Genomic DNA, 22,037 nt, shown 5'->3' on the forward strand with positions numbered 1-22,037 from the left:
TGAGTCTAATGCTGTTGACAATACTTGGAAAAGTAAGTGGAACAGAAAGAAAGGTCAGGGAAAGGTTAGAGGGCAAAGGTGCCAGATAACAAAAGGCAAAAAGAATGGTAATGGGATAGGGGAATAAAGAAAGCATACATCCAGAGTTGGTGTTAATAGCAGTATGCAGGTTGACCCTGACTGAAAAGTATAAGTGTTAAAACAAGGCAGATAAGGCGGGAGAATGGTGAATATCAAAATTGACTGTAGTTCTTGGCATGAAGCTGTTAAGTCTGTGTTGAGCCCAGAAGGCTGTAAAGTGCCCAAGCAGAAAATGAAGTGCATTTCTTCAAGTTGATATGGGCTTTACTGGACCATTGTAGCAGGTCGAGGACAGAAAAATATATATGAGCAAGATGCTCTGTTGAAATGACAAGCTATCAGAAGTTTGGTATCCCTGTTTTAGAGTCTACCATAATGTGAGCAATGAAAGCGAGGACTAGATTGAAAGAAGTAGAAGTAAATTTCTGTTTCACTCGGCAGGAGTATTGGTCTTGAACAGAGAGGAGCAAGCCACTTTAAGTACAAGTGTTTTAGCTGCAGTTGCTTGGGAAGGTGTCATGACATGTTGCTGGTGATAGAGCAGTGGGCCAGGGTGCCATTGAGAGAGCAGTCCCTTCAAAATGCTGACAGGAAAGGGAAAGGAATAGTATATTCATGGTGGAATCATGTTTGAGGTGGCAGGAATGGTTGAGGATCTTTTGAGTGTAGAGGCTAGTGCGATGGAAAGCACAGAAACGCGGAGCTTCATCGTGTTTATGGGTGGTAGGGGAAGGGATGAGGGCAGAAGTGCAAGAAATAGATCATAGTTAAGGACCCTCTTAAAATATTGTGGAGAGGAATCCTTGACCGAAAAATATTCTGCACCAACTATGGACAATTCTCTATCTCAATATTTATAAGCTGCTAAATAAACTTTTCGATCATTGTTGAGCAATGACTTTATGTCTAGCTGATCTTTTGAGAGCAAACAATTCATTGTTACGTAAATCCTTTATCTAGAGGAAAAAAAATGGACAGATGTTAGTGTGATTTAGTTTTTATGGGAATAATGAAACTGCTTGAATATGAAGTTTTCTTCCACTGGGGATTAGCACTTTTCATTTGAGCTATTTCATTGTGTCTCAAGTTTGGAGAAATATACTTTTGCACTACTTCCTGACTGCTGCAAAGCTACTTTAATATTTGGATGCATTTGTAAATACCCAAATGGAGATGAAGCTTGCTGTTTTATCTGCAGTGAACGACTGATTGCATTTCTACATTGCCAGGTTTTTGCAGAATATTAGAGACCGAGAATGTAAACAATGTGGCACGTGAGACACTGCTGTGTAAAAACAGATGGCTGCAGCCATCTGTACAATAACATAAAGTAGCTTACTATTGAATAAAGTCATGCCCATTGTACAATGCAAACCAACAGGAAATTTCTTAGGAATTGGGTTTTGAGTATTTAACTTTTTTCCTATATCAGTGAACTAATCCAGTTGGATTAGTCATTCTCATTGACTTTCTTTTTTGATCCTGAAGGCCATATGACCACATAAGCTACCGTATAATTTTCATGTGCAACTGCTTCTTCCCATTAATGGTTAATGGGAACACGGTCAGTTTGTCTTCAAGTATTTTATGACTTCTTACCTCCTTCATTCCATACCAACCATTACATCTATATAGTTCTATGCCAAAGGCAGTTTGCTCAGTTTAGCAGATGATGTTTCATTTGGACATGAGCAGTATTATAATCAGGAATTTACACTGGCAATGCTAGTGAATGTACCTGACCTGTGTAACAACTTTGCCTGTTCTAATCCATGTTTCACTAGTGTACGTTGCATATGATTAACAATAAATATGTAGATTTACAGCTCTGTATTTATGTTGGTGATGCTGGATCCTCACACTGGGTGGAGCTACTAGAAAATTCAGTTTTGCCAATTCTGAAACAGAGAGGTTTAAGATCTCTATATTGCGCTCCTTGGAGATGTTGCTCCCCCGATTAGGGAAGTGGCTATGTTGATGTTCTATTGCCCTGTATTGATGTGAGTGATCCTATTTGTGTCATAAAGGCCTACAGCACAGAAAAAGGCCTTTTGTCCCATTGAGTCTGCACCAGTCAGAAACAATCCGAGAAAACTGTAGAAGCCTTTTGACGCACCATCCCCAATCGCTATTCTAATTTTCCCTGTACAGTCTCCACTTCCCTGAGGTATTTTCTGCTGCCAAACTTCGTTTCAGCATTGTGCCTGTTTTGTGCGTGCCACAATGATGTAGAACCGTTGCCAACTGTGGGCCTGCATGTTACCAAGTTATCATGCGATTTCAGTGTCAGCAAACTACTGTTACAAAATAGAGCTAAGGTCACAATTCGACAATCCATAATCTTGTAGAATGACAGCAAATTCAAGATGCCAATGGCTTATATGCCCCTGCTCCTAGTTAGTTTTTCTCAGCAAACTACAAAAATTCCATGATACAATTTTAATCATCCTGTTTAGATGTGTTATGGAGCATATCTGTTGCAAGTGGGGCTTGAAGTTTGCATTTGTTTTATGTTAATGTTTTCTGTTCCTAAACAGAATGGAAATGATTAGACATGTTTGTTTAATGGTAACTTGTGTTTTGTGCCATCCATGTGTTTCTCAAGTTGAGAAAAGTTTCTAGGAGATTTTAGGTTTGTATGCCAGATGTTAGTTTCAGCTTGTGCAACCCTATCATACACATTCAATATTTCTTCCACTTAATATTCAGTTTGTGTAGCATAAAATTGTGCACTTAAGGAATATTTTTATACACTCAGCAATATTCCTTCAAGCACATAGTAATTCTTACGTTTCCATGCGAACTGCTAATGGAACTTCGCCTTTATTTATGTTAACACCACTCTGTGGTTGTATAAAAGGAACCAAGCGTTTATACAAATTGGGTATGCACAAAAGTTCACAGTATTTCTTGATCAGGCAAAACATGATCAACTCTGGTGAAAACACAGAACAGAAATGCACGTAACTGAAGTACTGCAGGTTTATAAGGAAAAAAAACAGGAGTTGGACTAATTGAAAAGTCATTTGAAAAAGCCAATGCAGACATAATAGGTCAGATGGCGGCCTCCTGTACTGTTTAATTTGTTGTAATGCTTTAGTGGATATTAGACTAAAATATACTTTTTCTCCTTCATGCATTATTTAGGTAATTTTGGGTTTGCCTTTCCTGATGAAGAATCCAGTTGGGTATGTGGCAAGAGCGTTTGACCTTGGCCGCCAGTTTCTATTTAAGTGGACTGTGAATTGGCGATTCCTGCCCGAAGAGATATTCCTGAATCGTTATTTCCACCTTACACTGTTGGTGGCACACTTGAGCATCTTGATTCTCTTTGCTGTCTACAGATGGAACAAGTAGGTTTACCTAGATCAGTGTGTTGCTAGAAATGCCTTCAGCCTCTGCTTGCAGTTCAGGTGTAGTGTGTATGTCACAGAATGGAAACGATTTGACATGGTTGTTTAATGATAACTTGTTTGTGTGCCATCCATGTGTTTGTCAAATTGAGAAAAGTTTCTAGTCGATAATATGCAGCATTATCACCAGACTTCCAAATAATAGATATAGCACAACCAGAAACAACATAAAACACCTCTGTTCTGTCCAAATGATTGTGTGCCTTTTATTTTACTTTAGCTAAGCATCTGAATGCAATCATTGAAGAAAGTTTCTCCCCTTTGTCCATGTTTTTAATTGTTTGACATTCTCACACTGACAAAACCACAGCTAATCGCTGAAATTGTTACATTGCGAGTGGTAGCAATTGTGGCAATTTTACCACTTTTGTGGGTATAGAATCAGATTTGTCATGTTGTTAATCCACAAACTATTGAACCAGGTTGAATATCTATCGGTAAATATATTACTAAATTTAAACAATTTCCAAATTGTTTTAACCTTTTTTTAGAAATTAATTTTTAATTTTATGGGAGCTGTCGGTGTCATTTGTGGAAAATGCCTTTTGTAAGATTTCAGTGTTTATGTACTTATGTGCATGTGATGCCCTTTCTGGCAGATGGAGAAACCTCATTTTTGTCTTGTCTGTCTTTAGATGTCAGTGTCTTCAATTTCATTCTCTCACTTTGTCACTGGCATCTCTTTTGTGTCTTTCTACCTGCACTTTAACAACGTTATTTCTTATTTTTCTACTTTAATGTTCCTATTTTCTATTTATATTCTATTTATTTTCTATTTATTCTGTTACTTTTCCTCTGTTTTTCCTTTTTCTTTCTCTCACTGTAACAGTGTGAGATACACATTTTTGAAAACTTACAACTTAGACTTTGAGACTTGGTCTTTGCTCCAAAATTGGTCTCTGTCTATAGTCGCACCACAGATGAGTTGATATGTTATGAAACATTTTCACCTCTGGAAAAATACTCTGGTAGAAATAGGTTGTGTGAGCAGGTGTATTCTGGACTGGGATATGAAATTATATCTAAGGATTGCACATTATAGGAAGAAATAACTGAAGAAGAGCAGTGTTATTGGGATTAGGTGCTGTGTGATTAAGTTACACTGTTAGTAGAGCCTATAACTTTGATATCTTTTAAAATTTCCTCAATCCAGCAATAGTTTATTTTCCACCAATGGCAAGAATTCAAATGTGGAGCACCACTTGATTATGAAACAGGCTGGAAAGGTTGGATATTGCAATTCTGTCCACATTGAGCATGTTCTATAGTTTAGAACAACAGTGAGAAACTTCCAATAGCCCACAGAAAACATTATTCATTTCAGTTTACCACAATCCTTATTTTATTGCTACTGAACTGCTTGCAGTTATACTAATTTTTGTTCTTGGTTTACGTGCCCCAGGTCTGAAGAACAAATATTTTCACTTCTGAAGTCCCCAGAAGCGAGAAAAACCCAGCACCAAGCTGTGACAGCGGATCATATCCTTCCAAAATTCATTGCGTCATTTGTATATTTGTGAGAGTAAATGGTAGGCCATATCAAAAACTCAGGTGCAGCAGAGCTGAGGTAGTAAGACACACTCATGGACAGGAATATTGTAAGTTCTCATACCAAAGCTCCAAATGAATGGTTTTTAAATTATTCCATGAATTCTACGTTCTGTATAAGATCATCATCTCCCTGTCAAGTCGATTTATTACTGTATATGTACAAATGGCTTCTGCAACTACATTGTTTTCTTTTGCATTCCTAAAACTGGCATTCAGTGCATGGGCCTTTCTGATAGTGAACACATACTTTTATTGTCTCCAGGAATACATTATTGTTTCTAGGATGTTCTAATAGAATCATAGAAATCTTAGTGTGGAAGCAGGCCGTTCAGCCCATCAAGTCACACTGACCCTCCAAAAGGCAGCCCCCACCCCACCCCACTCCACCTACATATCCCTGCACATTACAGGCAATTTAACATGGCCAATCCACTTGATCTGCACATCATTGGACTTTGGGAGGAAACTGGAGTACCCAGAGGAAACCCAAGCAGACAAGGGGAGAATGTGCAAATTCCACCTAGACAGTCACCCAAGGGTGGAATTGAACCCAGGTCCCTGGCACTGTGAGGCAGTAGTGCCAACCACTAAGCCACTGTGCTGCCCCACAGTTGGAAATCATGTTAACCTTGGTTTGGAAATCACGTTAATCAGTTATTTTGATATTTTAACTAAATTCGAGTCAGTTTGAGCAGGATGCAAAGAACATAACTGTGCCAGATAAATGGTAAAAGTTGCAAATTCTTTGTGTGTTTTGTCTAATTAGCGCAAGAAATAAAAATGCTAGGCGTAGGAAAGATGGGTGGAATATGGACATGTGTTAGTTACTAACTAACTTTTAATTCCTAAATAAAGATATTTGAAAAGGTGCTATATTTCTTGAACTCTTGTACTACTAATCAAAATGAACTTAGGTTTTGCTGGTTCATTAGTTGCAAAAGTACTGTAAAATGGTGTAAGCTGCTCCAAAATATTAAAATGAGTTAAAATGATTTTGGTTCTTCAACATACAGTGCTCCTTGAATTCTGCAACTTAAATCAGTTTTACTGATTAGAGACTCAATGCCTAGTTTTTTCCTTTACTATTAAACACAAATTATATTTGTTCTCTTTACCTCAAATTTCATTGGAATATGTTTCAGTCGATCACTACACTATCAATTCTATGTGTGGTACTTCCATACTCTGCCATACCTCTTATGGAGCACACATGTGAAAAAACTTGCTCATCTTCTCAAGTAAGTCTTTGTTATTCTCCTGTATAACAACATCTAAGTCACAGGTAATTATATTATTTGTGATCGTGCACTTTTTAAATGTGTTTGCATTTGCATTTTTCTTTTACTTTTACTTTATTGTTATAGATTTTAATCAGTGAAAATTACAAATCTAAATTTAAGGAGATAATTAAGGAGAGCAATTTCTGAGTTTACAAAGTGAAGCATTCAGGAAGATTTATGAAATCACAAAATTGTTATGGTACAGAATGAGAACATCTTTATTTCTCTATAATTTTAAGACCAATTTTTATCCCTAATTTTATTGCATTTAAAAAACAGGCATGTCTTGTGAATCAAAATAACAAGCTGCATGTATGTTTAGAAGTTTGGGGGAAGAGTAAAAAATAGCTTTACATGGCTAATAGAGTAACAACTCAATGTAATGAGAAAACTGTTGGAGCAACATCGTTATGAAAGCTTTAAAAAGCTGAAAATAGCATGTTTAACTGTGTCCATGTGAAGAAAAAAAATGTTTCAGGTCTACAAATGGTCACAGACCTGAAGCTTAACATTTTCTTTTGATATCCAAATGTGCTGCCAAACCCACTGAATATTTCTAGCATTTTCTGATTTGCTTTCACTCCCAGTATCTGCATTATTTTGCTTTAGTATCCAGTTGTAAATTTCTTTTAAATGTAACCCTTTCAGCTGGCATGTGGGCGCCAACAAAGATTTATAACAATCTACAACACTGAATAAGAGCTTTGACCCATCCAGTCTGCACTGGTCGAAAACAACCACCTAAGTATTCTAATGCCATTTTCCAGCACTTGGCCCATAGTCTTAAATTGCTCCTTTCAACATTAAGACTAAGTTACATAAAATGGATTCTGTTTTTTAGACTAGATTCCATTCAGTATGGAAACAGGCCTTTCAATCCAACAAGTCCACACTGACCCTCTGAAGAGTAACCCACCTAGATCTATTCCCCTACCATGTGTTTATCCCTGACTAATTCACCTAACACTGTGGTCAGTTTAGCATGGCCAATTCACCTGGCCTGCACGTCTTTCGGATTGTGGGAAGAAACCAGAGCACCCAGAGGAAATCCGCGCAGACACGGGGAGAATGTGCAAACTCCATACAGACACTCGCCCAAGACGGGAATTGAACCCAGGTCCCTGGCACTGTGAGGCAGCAGTGCTAACCACTCAGCCACCATACCACCCCAGTTAGATTTTACAGCATTGCTTGATTAGTATTCTCAGTGTTCTACTGAGTCATGCCAGAGAATACATAACACAGAGGTGACCACAAGGACTAACCATCATCTGAATCATAAATATAGGAGCAGAATTAGACCATTCAGCCGATCGAATCAGCACCGGCATTCAGCCATGGCAAATGTTTCCCAACCCCATTCTCCTGCCTTCTCCCTGGAACCTTTGATCTGCTTACTAATTAAGAACTGTCTGTCTCTGTCTTAGATATACTCAATGACTTGGCTTCCACACCAATGAGTTGGGATGCATTACACAGATTCATCATGATCTGGCTGAAGAAATTTCTCCTTGCCTCAGTTCTAAAAGGTTGTCCCTTCACTCTGAGGCTGTGCCCTGAGTCCTAGTTTCTCCATGTCCATTCATTTAGGCCTTTTAGTGTTCTGTAAATTTGAGTGAGATCCCCTCTCATTTTTCGAAACTCCTTCAAGTGCTGAATCCTCAACTGCTACCCATATGTCAAGTGCCCAAGACTACACACTATATTCCAAATGTAGTCTGGCTTAGTCGTAGGAGACAGAGGATAGCAGTGGAAGGATGTTTTTCAGAATATAGGGCTGTGACTAGTGACATTCCACAAGGATCAGTGCTGAGACCTCTGCTGTTTATTGTCTACATAAATCTTTTAGAGGAAATGTAGCTGATCTAATTAATAAGTTTGCGAACATTACAAGATTGGCAGAGTTGTGGATGGTGAGGTGGATTGTCAGAGGATACAGCAGGATGTAGGTCAGTTGGAGGCATGGACAGAAACGTAGCAGATGGAGTTTAAATTGGACAAATGTGAGCTGATGCACTTTGTAAGGTCAAGTAGAGGTGAAAATCATACAGTGAATGGCAGCACCCTTAAGATTATTGATGTGCAGAGGAATTGGGTGTGGGTGCAGGTGCACTAAGGTAGTTTTAAAAAAGCTTATGGAATGCTTGCTTTCATTGGAAGGAGAATTGAATATAAGGATAGAGATGTTATTCTGCATCTTTATAGAACTTTAGTTAGGCCACACTTAGAATATTGTGTACTAGAATATTCTGGTAGTCACTACACTACCAGAAGTATGTGGATGCTTTAGAGAGGGTATGGAAAAGGATATTACCTGGTATAAGGGAATTAGGTATGAAAAAAGGTTGGATAGACTGGATTTGTTTCTGTTTGAGGGGTGACCTAATAGAAGTTTTATAAGATTATGAACAGCATGGATAGGGTGGAAAGTATAATCTTTTTTCTCAGGGTGGAGGAGTCAATTACTAGCAGATGCAGGTTTCCAGGTTGTGAGGAAGGAAGTTTAAAAGAAATATGGAAGGCAAGTTTTTCAGAGTGGTGAGTGCCTGGAATACCTTGCTGGAAAAGTTGGTGAAAAAAGATACAATAGTAGCATTCAAGAAGCACCTGGACAAATACATGAATCGGAAGGCAATAGAGGGATACAGATCCTGTAAGTAAAGACCGTTTTAGTATGGAAGGACAAAATGTGGTGACGCAGGCTTGGAGGGCCAAACGGCCTATTCCTATACTATACTGTGCTTTGATCTTGACTAGAACATTATACAGTCTTAACTCTTGTACATCCTTGCTCTTGCCTTATAGCCCTCTCACAATGAGTGCCAATGTTTGCATTTGCTTTTCTAACAGCAAACTGAACCTGAATGTTAACCAAGCTCAGGATTCTCTCAAGTCCCTTGATTTCCAAAGCTTTTACCCATTTAGAAAACAGTCTATGCTTCTATTCTTCCTCCCACAGTGCACAACCTAACATCTTCTCAACATTGTATTCCATCAACCACTTCTTTGCCTGCTCTCCTGTCTGGTCCAAGTCTTTCTGCAGCCTCGATGCTTCCTCAATATTACCTACCCCTCCATTTATTTTCATGTCATATGAACCTAGCAACAGTGCCCTCAGTTTCTTTGTCCATGTTGATAATGTATAATTGAATAATTGTAAACCCAACACAGAACACAAATAATGTTGATCTTGCTAATGATGATTTTGCCTCTTATATGCCTATGCAGCATAATCTGTATGCCTCTAAGTTTTGTTTTCACTCTGATGTATATGTCCTTGCTTACAATGTTCTGCCCATACTGCTTAGAAACAAAGTTTTTCACTGTGCTTAGGTGACAATGAATAAATCAGATTGCTGCAGAACTCCGCTAGTCACCGGCTGCCATGCTGAATAAAAACCCTTTATATCCACAGTAGCTTTGACCAGTCAGCCAGAGCTCTATCCATGCCAGTATTTGGCTATCTCACGAGATGGAACGGTGCCAAAGTCAAATTCTGAGTTCAAAATCTAGAATGTTAATTATTTTCTCTATCCATCATGGTTTCTCAAGGGTACTTGAATCAGAAAGTTTGGAAGCTATAGTAATTTTCTAGGTTGCAGATTTTTAATTATTTAATAACTAGTTTCAAGTAAGTGCTTTTTCAGAGAATAGTAAAGGGTTTGTTTGCCATTATACTGAAAGAGATGCTGTATTAATGTGTTTAGCTGCATTTGTTGTACTACGTCCCTGTATCTTTTGAATTAAAGCAGCTGGTCAGGTGCAGATTAGAGAAAAATATTTATCAAATTTCTGTTTCTTCTCATGCCCTTCCCAAACACCACTCCCCCAAATGGCTATGTGCATACAAGGTAATTATGTTCCTGTTACATAGTAAACATGGCAAAGCTCAAAGTATTTTCATGCTGCTGAAACAGATTCAATGAATTGCATTAGCAGAAATGTTTATATCTTTATGCATTGCAGTAAAACTTGCTACTCACTCACTTATGTGGGTGTCCTTAATATCTGATAGTGACAGACAGATTACAGCAATTACTAAATGCAAGTTTGTATAGATTTAAAAGGTGTTAGAGATGGGTCATTTCAGAATTGTATTGATGTCATCTTTTATTATTCTTTCAGAGTACTTATTCTGGGATTAATTGAGCTTTCCTGGAACACCTATCCATCAACTGTGTACAGCTCAGTTTCACTCCATGTCTGCCACCTGATTATTTTGCTATCACTTTGGTTTGGTCATGCTGACCTTGAGAAGAGTGCACCAACTGATGACTCTGATGTGGCAAAAAAGAAAAACTGATTCTTTTGGACTTGAAAATTACTAAAGGCAACAGTGATTTCAGAATTTAATATAGCTAGGGGAAAAATTAAGGACATGAAACTCTCATATGACCAGATGGTATGTTACAAATTTAAGACCATAAGTTCGTTATTGATGCCAAAATAATTTGAGAGAGTTGGAAGCTTGCAGCTTTGGTTTTCTTTGGATGTCATTTTGCACTGGTGAGCTGCATCCTTTCTCTTTCCTCACCATCCATCAGGTTTTGGTTTACCATTTTTGCTGAGAAGTAGGCCAACTTATTGTCCTTTGAGAATGAACATGGAATAAAACACCGATATGTATGGAATCTATCAATGCTAGTCAATAGTAGTAGCTTTTGACTAGTCAACACCATGTAACTTCCTCATATTATTATTTGTCTTTAACTTTTACTTCCTCAGCAAAATCTTTCTAGGCTAAACAGGAAGTTCTTACATGATTTCACTTATAAAATAAGTGTCTTTAATTTTAAGAGTTTAGTTTTTAAAGATCAAAGTCTTTAATTATATAGTAGCTTCATTCTTGATGTGTAACTTTTAAAAACATTTTTATATATGTTTATAAAATGCTTTTGAATCAGTCTTTAATTAAATTGTGGGTATAAATGGGAGAGTATCAAACATTCAGTTATATCAGTATGGGGGTTGTAACTGCATAAAGAGAGCCACAAGCTGAGTTTGTAAATGTTTCGTTATCTGCATTAGATTTCTATATGCTGATTCTCTTGAGTTAAAGGGCAAGTGTTGTTTCCATGTTTCTGCTATGTGATTTGGGAGTCCTAAAGTGAGCTACAACCTGGGCAAATTGCATAATTTTTTCAAGGTATTGAGAATAGGTCAAGTGTGTTAGTGTTCATTTTTTTTCAAGCATACATTGTGAGAATAGCACTGTATAACTGGCAAAGATTTCTTTCAGAAATAACGTATGGCTTCCATATGATGAGGCTTGTCTTTACATAGTAGGTACTCAAATTTTGCTGAATAGTCATTAAGTTTATAAGCTAGGGGAAATAATTTTATGAAGAAACCTTCAATAATAATTTCAGAGGAGACTTACTGGTTTGTCTCGTGAGGAAAGATTGGACAGGCTGGCTTATATTAACTGAAGTCTCAAAGTGAAGAATGACTCGATTGAAGTTTATTGAATTCTGAATCTCCTTAATAAAGCGAACCTGGAAATTAAAACAAAGAACTGTAGATGCTGTCGATCTGAAGCAAAAAAAGAAATTGCTGGAGGAACACAGCAAGGCTAACAGGAAGAAAGCAGAGTTAATGTTTCGAGTCCAGTGACTCTTCATCAGAAAATCTGATGAATTTCTGTTTTTGTTGTGAATCTGGAAATAATGTTTCACCTTGTGGATGAGTCAATGAGAGGACATTGTTTTAAAAATAGAAATCATCCATTTAGGACAGATATGACTGGATCCTTTTACTGATTACTTGATTTTGGAACTCTGAAGGCAGAGTTATTAAGTATTTTTACTGTGGAGGCAAATAGATTCTTGTTAGATATTGGAATCAAAGCTTATTTGAGTAGACAGGAATGTGGAATTCGTAAACAAATGGATCAGCCATGATCATTTTGAATGGTGTAGCAGGCTTGACCTAATTGTATATATTTTTGTATGAACAAGCCTCCAGTGCTTTCTGGGGAAGATAATTCCACGCATTAACAATGTGGTGGGAGAAAAAGATTATCCTCATCTCCATCACTCAAGGAAGATCTTCTTTTCTTAAACTTGGGCAGGATTTTATCTTTTGTGACAAAGCAAAGCTTATTGTTGTTGACTGTGAAGTGAGGCTTACTGGAATCTAGCAGTCTCTCTTGTGAGCATTTCATCTCCCATCTCTGTGCAGTGTTACTGAAACTTCTTCCAGAAATTCCCCGTGTAAAATTGGAATTATGTCATCAAACTTTTCAACCACCAATCATATCGAAGGATATTAGTAGACATAAACAGGAAATAAAAAGCATTAAAATAAAATAACCTGTAAATAATTTTGCACAGAGCAGATTTAAGATAAAACATACAAATATTTTGAGAAAATTCTAAAATATTTAAAATATTTAGTTTAAACATCTGCTAATTAATCATTTAACAACACTACGTAATATTTTAGAGCTAATTCTTTGTTCACCAAATGTTATTATTCACCCAAGAACACCTAATTGAACAAAGAGAACCTTTTTTAAGATGTTACAGACTGTATTATGAATGCAGAAAGTCAAAATGGTCACTAATTTCAATGATTGCTGGTTCTAGGGATGTGACCACAGCACAACCTATGGTGGAGCATTGAAAGACTGCAACTTCAGCATTTCTGTGCATGTCATAGTTTTAAAGGGGTAATCAATGCAGAAGGAGAGAATTCAGCTTCGGCTTGTAAAATGAACTCTGTTACTTTGTGCTAACCTTTTTTTTCCCCCATATCCTTGTATGTTTATTTTTATCCTCCTCATCCAATGCCTTTTTGAATGTTACAATTGAGCAATGTAATGCAGCAAACATTCTTCCTCTGTCGCTCGACCCAATTCCTGGAACTCTGGGTCTGTTTCCATGCTGTACATCTTTGACTCTACGACTGTAACTCCTTTCCTAATGCTATCGAGGCTGTCCCTCTGTCCCCAAGACTGCATCAGTTCAAGAAGGCAGCTCAGGGCCACCTTCATAAAGGTAGTTAGTGACAGGCAGAAAATTAGCAATACCCACATCCCATAAAAAGCTGACAATTTAGCATTAATACTGTGCCCAGCCAATAATTTAGTGTCAAAAAGAAATATTCAACATCTTCCATAACTGTAAAAGATGTTAATCATTTAGAGCAACTCTCACAACATGAAATGTCTTCATTTACATTACTTAAATTCACCTGTGTTCTGGAGTGGACAGAACTTTCAATGCACTCTTAATAAACCTATTCTTAAAATTGATACCAATTTTAAAGAGAAAAACAAATGTCTTCATTTCCTTCTAAATTTTGGTACATTTCTGACAGTGCACCAAACCACCAAATGAAATGTAATTATCTTTGGACAAGTGTATTGTGTTTTGTAAGCATCACTGTATCAATCAATCGGTATCATTGATCTACCATTTTCATTTACTTTTTTCTTGAGCTTTGAAACATCTCCACTTGAGTCTTAATTATTCAGTCAATGAAGTGTTTGTCAAAATCTGATCATGCAAGCAGGGATTTTTATTTCTTATTATCTGAAAAGAATGTCTAATTTACTCATTCTACGTCGGCAAAAATTAGAATCTTAAATTTTCAAAAGAATTTGTTTTCTGTTGCTTGTCTCTTTACTGCACCAAAGCTGAAAGCAAGAAAATAAACTTTTAGGAAATAGCTACTTAACTGATTCTTGGTGACACTTCTGATTTAATTTTAAATGTGAACTGTGCCGTTGGATGCTTTGGCTTTCAAATGAAACTTTAAGCTGAGACCCTATCCAATCCATCAGGTGTGTATAAAATATTCCACGGCATTATTTGGAGAGAAGTGGAGTTCTTCCTGATGCCCAGGTCAACATTTATCTGTAGCTATCATTACTAAAACACACACATTATTTGGCCATGATCACCTTGTTTGCCCTATGAAAGTTATCTGTCATGTTTCCCACATTTTCACAGTGACTCCTTCAAAAGTGGCTGTAAAGCACTTTTAGGTTTTCTTGAAGTAAGGAAAAGCACAATGTAAATGCAATATTTTTATTTTCAAATTTAATGCTGGAAAGATTTATCCCAAGGAGTTGTATCAATACTTTCCAACAGCATTTCATACAGCCCATTAACCTCAACACACAAGACATTTTTATTTTGAATTAAAAGTAAATTAAATGATAGTGTGCCATGTAATTGTCAAAACTTGAGCAATATGTATTGATGCTTAGCACACAAAATGGCCTGTTACAAGTATATTCTGTCATTAACCTTGTAACATGTTACAAGGTTTATGTAGGAAATCTCTTTCTTTTGGGCGACATTTGTAGGATCCTCTGAATAAGGGACGGTTTCAAAGTGAGACACACTGGGAACTTAATGTGACCATGTTAAAAGAATTTAGAAACATAAATCAATATCAAAAATAAAAATTCAATGAAGGACAGTATTTGATTAATGTCATGTCAAGTATGGGACCATTCAGCACAGAAGGAAGCCATTTGGCCCTCATGCGTTTACGAGCTTTTTGGAGAAGCTACAATTAGTAGCACAGCAAACTTGTTTCCATAGTGTAGTGCATTTTTAAACAGCAATCCATGCCTTTTGTTTTAATTCTGATAGGGTGAATGCAGCAAAATCAATCAATCGGGCAGTGCATCCCAGATTATCATAATTCACTGGGACTTCTTATCTCCATACTGAGATTTTTGCTAATTATTTTAAATATATTATTATCTAATCCTGTGCCAGTAGAAACAATTTCTCTCCATCTAATATTATCAAAACCCTTCATAATTTTAAGCACAACTATTAAATATCTCATTATCCTTTCCTACTTTATGGAAAATAATCCCAGTTTCTGCAGTCTTTCCATGTAACTGACATCCATCACACGATGTTATTGTGTTAAATTTTCTCTGTATCAAAAACCTGGCCTTTCTAAAGTGTGATGCCCAAAGTTGGTCACAATACTCTAGGTATGAGCTAATCAATTTTTTTCAATGTTTAGTGCATCTTTCTTTATTCTGTACTTCTATTTAATAAGCTCAGAACCTATCCACTTTTTAAAAATGAAATTTTCAAAGATTTATATATGTTTGCCTCCAGGTCTCTCTGATCCTGTGCCCCTTTTAAAGTGGTTCCATTTTACTTATGTGCTCATCAAATTTCTCATCCAAAATATATCACCCCACACTCCATACAATTCATTTCATTTGCAATACATCTACCCATTTCACAATGTGCATAGGTCTTCTTGTAGTTTGCTGCTCTGCTCTTCGTATATGACTATATTCCTCTGTAATGTAATGTTTAAAATTATGTATTGTGTCCCCAAGTCTAAACATTAACATACAAATGGCACCAAAATTGGTGGCATTGTGGACTGTAAAGAATGTTTTCTAAGATTATGAAGGGATCTTGATGAAATGGGTCAATGGGCTGAAAAATTGCCTGATGGTGTTCAGTCTGCATAAATGTGAGGTATTGCATTTTGGTACAACAAACAAGGGTAGGGCTTGTACAATCACTGGTAAGGACTTCGTTAGTATTGTAGAACAGAGGGACCTAGGAGTGATAGTACATAATTGTTTGAAGTTTGCATCACCTATAGATGGGGTGGTTAAAAAGGGGTTTGGCACGCTTGCCTTCATTGCTCAGTCCTTTGAGTATAGGAGTTGGGGTGTTATGTTGAGGCTATACAGGGCATTCATGAGGCCTCTTCTGGAACATTATGTCCAGTTCTGGCTGCCCAGTTATACGAAAGATATTATTAGACTGGAGTGGGTTCAGAAGAGATTTACCAGGATGTTGCCAAGTATGGAAGACTTGAGTTATAAGGAGAGACTGAATAGACTTGCACTTTTTCCACTGGAGCGTAGGAGTTTGAGAGGTGACCTGATAGAAGTTTATATAAAAAAAAGAGAGAGAGGTATTGATAGAGTTAGTGGTAGTTGTCTTTTCCCTTGGATGGGTGGTTTCAAGACGAGGGACATATTTTTTAAGGTAAGATGAGAGAGATTTAAAAAAGACATGGGCAAATGTTTTACATAGTGATTCACATGTGGAATGAACTTCCAGGGGAAGTGGTGGATGTGGGTACAATATTTGTTTGAAAGACATTTTGATAAGTACATGAATAGGAAAGGTTTGGAGTGATATAGGCCAAGAGAAGGCAGGTGGGACTAGTTTATGTTTAACATGGACTGGTGGACCGAAGGGTCTGTTTCTATGCTGTATGACCATATCTCTAGGTGTACAGGTGTGCAAGCTATCTCTCACTCGTCTTGGATTTGTTTGTACATTCCTACCATGTTCATAAATAAATACTGAAATACAAGACCAATCCCAAACTGTCCATTATTTTGCATCAAATATATATGAACAAAAGTCAAAATCTAATGCTATAGTGATATCCAACAGAAAAAAATAGTTGACATAAGTGAAGGTACTAGACAAAAGGCAGAATTTTCTGTGGTGGCAAGACTGGTGAGGGGCAGCAAAGGGAGCAGTGAGGAAAAATCTGTTAGACTGAAACCAATGCTATCCCCCTGCCTCCATGAAATTAAATGTTTTATTAGAGGCATTTAGCTGACCTGATTTTTCAATCTGGCAGGAGAGCAGACAACAGTGCTAATCTATTTAGAAGCTTCAAGAGAAAATCACACTCAGTGTGCCTGTGAGACTTTCTTCTGAACCCTGAAGAACCTAACCCATCTGGCACTCCTACTTGCAGTCATCAACACCATAGAATGATGGCATCTGTCTCTAACAGTGTGGCAGTGAATCTTTGCTGGAAGGTCTCTTGGAGGTACTTCAAACTCAAAAGGCCTGTGGCAGCTACTTAATTGGTCACACTCTAAATTGTGCACATCATGTCTGGCTACCGACAAGTGTAGGTTCCTGACGTGCAATTCATGGCGGGATTGGAATCCCAGAATGAAATTCAGCCTAAAGTCAGCTCTGAGATAAAATAAAGCTTCTAGTCCCCTGTGAGTCAGAAGATGTGAACACTTAAACTGTCAAATGTGAGCTGCTGTAGTTTGTAACATTGCAGAAAAGCACACCTTGCATTGTTCTCATTACGTTGTGTCAAACCCTATTGAACCTGCAGGTGAAATAAAAAAGATATGCAGAAGTTATTTTGGTTTTTCTGAATAGATTATTCGAAATGAACAGAACTGAAGAATATTTATTCACGTGCACTACACTTGGAATAAATTTAAAGGTGTTTAGTTTTTTTAAAAAAATTGTCAAGTGTTAATGCAGAATGTCTCAAAAACACCAATGCTGAGATTTTCAAATCAATGCCTTAATCTCAATTATATTTTCAGTGCCAGTGCCAGTGCTGGCTGGTTCTTTATCAACAGCAACGTGGATGGGAGGCACGTTCTGTGACTTAAAGACTGATATATGTTTAAGTGCATTCATTCTAATGAAGAATCTCTGATCTAAAGCCTTAACTCTTTTATTCCACAGATGCTGTGATTTGTTGAGTATTTCAGTGTTTATTGCAGTATATTTCATAGATTGTTTCAACAATGTTTTGAAAGCAAGAATAAATCACATTTGTCACAAGGTACAGTATGGAAATAATATTTTGTAATTCAAGGCTTTACTAGAATTAGCAAATTTAATTTCTATTCGATTTTGTTCTTCGTAGACAGTAGAAATTCATTTTCAAGAGCTATGATGCACAGTGTGAACCAAAGCCAATTATTCCACACAAGGTGAAAGAATTTCAAAAGCAAATAATGTCCATCTCAACTTGACTTTCCAGAATTATTCTTGCTGATTTCAAAAACATCTTGGGGAAACTGGTCCAAAATTGTATTATTCAGCAAATCATGTTAACTACCTGTTAGATATCTTTTATGAATTGTACTCTTTATTGTTGCATAAGAAGCAAGAATATACATATTAAAACCTTTTCAGGTTCTTTTAATTAGGTAAGAAATTGATGTCACCCGTGTAGTTAATTAATGATTCTAAGACATTTTTAGTTATTTACAATTTTAGGTGATGTAACAGAACTAACTAAATAATGCGTAAACATATTTTCAGCTATACCAATAAAACTTCACCAGGTTACCAGCTTTAAGTATATCAAAAGATACTGTATTAAAGCATTAGATTTTTAAAATTTATATTCAATAAATAAGTGCTGTTGAGAAAGTTATAAGAATATACAAATAAGTTTGAGCAGGAACTGCTGAGCAAAGGAAATGAACTAGCACAACTTTAAATTGCAGAATTTTCTATTTTAAAACATTGAATATGTATTTCCCAAAAAAATTATTAAATTTCTGATCATTTAAGAACACACATGTAACTACAATTGTAGCTATACAGGGAAAACATTTCAACAATAATTATATTTAATACTGACAGCTTGAGAATATTGTTTGCTGGAGACACTATTTGTGTTTTCCCAATGGTCAAAGCAGATTGGAGTTAAACTTAACAAACTGCACTGCAAGGAACAGGTTGGGTAGGAAATACTGATAAACTCCCAAGTCCATGTTCCTGTACACACTGCTATTTGAACTACAGCATATCATTGATCAGTTCTGTGCCCACAGAATCAGCCAGTTTGGCAGTTAAGACCTCAACTGGTGGAAAGTTGATGAGCAAATTCCAATTATGGAGACTCCCTTGATGTGAGGGGTTTTATTTCCTGCCTCTACCAACTCAACATCTTGATAAAATTGAAATTTCCACACCTTCAGGAAACAGCCAATAGCAAATAAAAATGAAAGCTCTATGGTAATAAGGTTTGTAAGTTGATAATGACCTAAATGTTTGTCATAATGGACATCCTCTCTGTCATGGTAAAAATGCTGACAAGCCTGAAAATCCTACCCACCAAATAGCTTGACTTTTGCAATGCAAGCCAAAATATGCACATTTGTGATTCCCACAGGCAGCTGGATATTAATGTGATCAGCTGCCTCCATCAAATTGAATATTGCCATCCTAGTTGTATGTAATATGACACATACAAAACAATGAAGATGTGTTGTTTGTGAATTTTATTGTATATCATTAGAGAGGTTAGGTACTTATCTGGATTTGATACCAGGACACCTATGGAGAGAGAAACTGCCCTTTTGTGGAGGTAAGGTAACACTTTGGAAGACAACTGGTTCTTTGGATTGGCAAAAATAGATATGCTTGTGCAGAGAAAATACATAAATACATTGGATTGGCCAAGCTGTCAAACCATTGAGATGGGATGGACTTGTTGCTAATGCCATCATGCTATGGAAAAAGAAACTGTCAAGTCTGTTGAGCATTTTAACTCTTGTATTTTAAAATATATTTTTATTGAAAAATAGATTTTTTTTATTACAAATACAAAACAGTACAATTCAAATAATATAAAGAGCACCAAAAAAAGTAAGAAACCCAAACCACCCTAATCTACAAATGTATAAATATGTACAGAAAAATATATTTCAAAATCCAACTAACTACTTAAATTAAATAGATAATAACTCAGTCAAACCAAACACTCACTCTCGAATATCGAGGGCATTAATTTTCACATTCATACCTTTACAGTTTCCCTCTCTTTGGATATTGGGCTTGTAAAACACAATCATTACAGTTATATAAAAGCCCTTGTCCGTGTGGCAGACAAATCTGTCAAAGTATTCCAAAATAGGCCACCCTGTCTTATAGAAATTCTCAGTTTTGTGGTGTACCGTACTTGTGAGAAAATCCAAGTGGATATGCTCCGTAACAATTTTCTGCCAACCGACAGGCCCAGGGAATTTTCGGATACCCAACCTAACAAATTCTTGCGCAGAAAGTGTGGATATTGACGAGTTTTTTTTCTTATGCGCATCTACAGGGAACACACTGGTTGGCCAAGAAGAGGAGAGTTCGGATCCTTCTCCACTCTTACACCCAAAATCCCCTCTATTGCACCCACCACAGTGCTCCAGTATGTTTGAAGCCTACCACAAGACCAGAGAGTGCCCATACTAACCTTGTACTTGGGACAGTTTGAAGATAACCCTGGTTTAAATTTTGACAAACAATCCAGAGCCTATGGAGAATCTGCAACTGTAAAGCATGATCCTATTGCCAATTGATTTCCATAATATCTTCCCATGCATCTGAGAAGGTGTTGAAGACCTCAACACCTAGCTCTGAGAAAGTTAAAATGCCACAGAAGGATCAGTTCGATGTTTTGGTTCTCTTTCAGGACACACTGGGCACTCAAAGGTTAAACATTCTACTACCAAAGAACTTACTGCAGTGTTAACTGAAAGCATGTACTCTTACAATACATACAGAACATCTCAGTCAGGGGAGGCTGACTGTATCTCAGAAATAGAGCCCAGTGGAGCCACACATGGATTCCCTTGAAGCCCCAGACAGACAGGGATTTGCCCTTTCCAGACAAGACTGATAGCCTTGGCCACAACCCTGTTAAACTGCCTCCTGCTCGTATTGTCTTACTTCCCCTCCATCTTAACATAGGTATATGAATCCCCCATTTACTTAGCCTCCATATTAGTATAGGTATGTGAATTCCCCCATTAACAGCAGGCAAACAATTCTGCCTTAATCTGTTCCCATCAATACATCATGAAGAATACGATAATGAGTAATTATTACCTACTTTAAATTGTGATGACAATTGGCCATGTGACTGATAAACCTTTTGTTTAATTCCTATAAAATATATTGTCCCTGTGTGTAGGGCAGAGATTCATGGAGAAGTGTTACCACAATTCGACAACACGGCTACTTTGGAGACATTTTGGAATCTTGCCAATTGTCCGATAATGACGCAACCACCATTGCACAGAAACTTGTGTTGTTTGGAGTTGTGGAACAAAATATACATTAACATTTGTTGCCGTGACTTGGACGTCAACATAGGGAATCTCTCACTAGGCTGAGTAAGTGACACAGACGTCTGACTTGAACAGAACAGAGTGGTAAGGGCATCCCAGGGTATTTAACCCCAGACTGCTCCTTGTGCTCAACCAGATAATCTGTCCCTCACCCAATGGAACTGGTACCTTGAAGAGGTCGAATGAACCACCCGGACCCAGATTGTAAGGTAGGAAAGTTTTGTGAGATTGCTCTGATAATGGCTACTCTTTATTGTTCCTGTAGGAGAAAAGTCGGGACTAGGGACTCCGGTCATGGACGTGTTCATCATTACCTGACAAGATTTGATTTAGGGAGCTGCACTTTCAGACATGGACAGTGGAGATTAATATATAATAAGGAAAGAGGGCAGGCTCGGTAAATTTCTCATCCCTCAGTATTGATATGACCGGTGGAAATTGTTTACAATAGAACAATGAGTCAAAAGGTAAAATGAGACAGTCCCTCTATGTAATGGGGAAGGTGGACAATCTGTGAGAAAATATCTGATCAGGAAAATGGTTGTAAGGGTTATAGACCCCTCTGAGAGATTGGGCAAAAGTGAGGTCTGCAGATGCTGGAGATCAGAGTCTAGATTAAAGTGGTGCTGGAAAGCACAGCAGGTCAGGCAGCATCCGAGGAGCAGGAAAATCAACATTTCTGGCAAAAGCCCTCCAGTTTGAATTTTTGAGTGATTGTGATGGTATATTTGGAGAAAACTTTCATTTGAATGCTGAATTGATACCAAACTATGACTTAGAACTTTTAATTGTGATTGCATTAAAGCAATTAACCAAGGTGCCAATATTTAGTTGTGGCTGTGTGGGTTTTGTGTTGTT

The 22,037-nt window shown here is 37.2% G+C and overlaps 1 protein-coding gene across 1 annotated transcript in view; it reads left to right on the plus strand.

Moving 5' to 3' along the window:
- alg3 (ALG3 alpha-1,3- mannosyltransferase) overlaps window positions 1-16,648 on the plus strand; it is a 35,213-nt gene extending 18,565 nt beyond the window's left edge. The window contains exons 6-9 of the mRNA XM_060834679.1: window positions 3,229-3,434; window positions 4,897-4,972; window positions 6,138-6,283; window positions 10,451-16,648. Coding sequence (XP_060690662.1) covers window positions 3,229-3,434; window positions 4,897-4,972; window positions 6,138-6,283; window positions 10,451-10,628 — 606 coding nt within the window. The 3' untranslated portion in view covers window positions 10,629-16,648. The remainder of the gene's footprint in view (window positions 1-3,228; window positions 3,435-4,896; window positions 4,973-6,137; window positions 6,284-10,450) is intronic.
- Window positions 16,649-22,037: the final 5,389 nt, after the last annotated feature.

The sequence above is a fragment of the Hemiscyllium ocellatum genome, chromosome 13, assembly GCF_020745735.1.
Source record: "Hemiscyllium ocellatum isolate sHemOce1 chromosome 13, sHemOce1.pat.X.cur, whole genome shotgun sequence".
NCBI classification, from domain to species: domain Eukaryota; kingdom Metazoa; phylum Chordata; class Chondrichthyes; order Orectolobiformes; family Hemiscylliidae; genus Hemiscyllium; species Hemiscyllium ocellatum.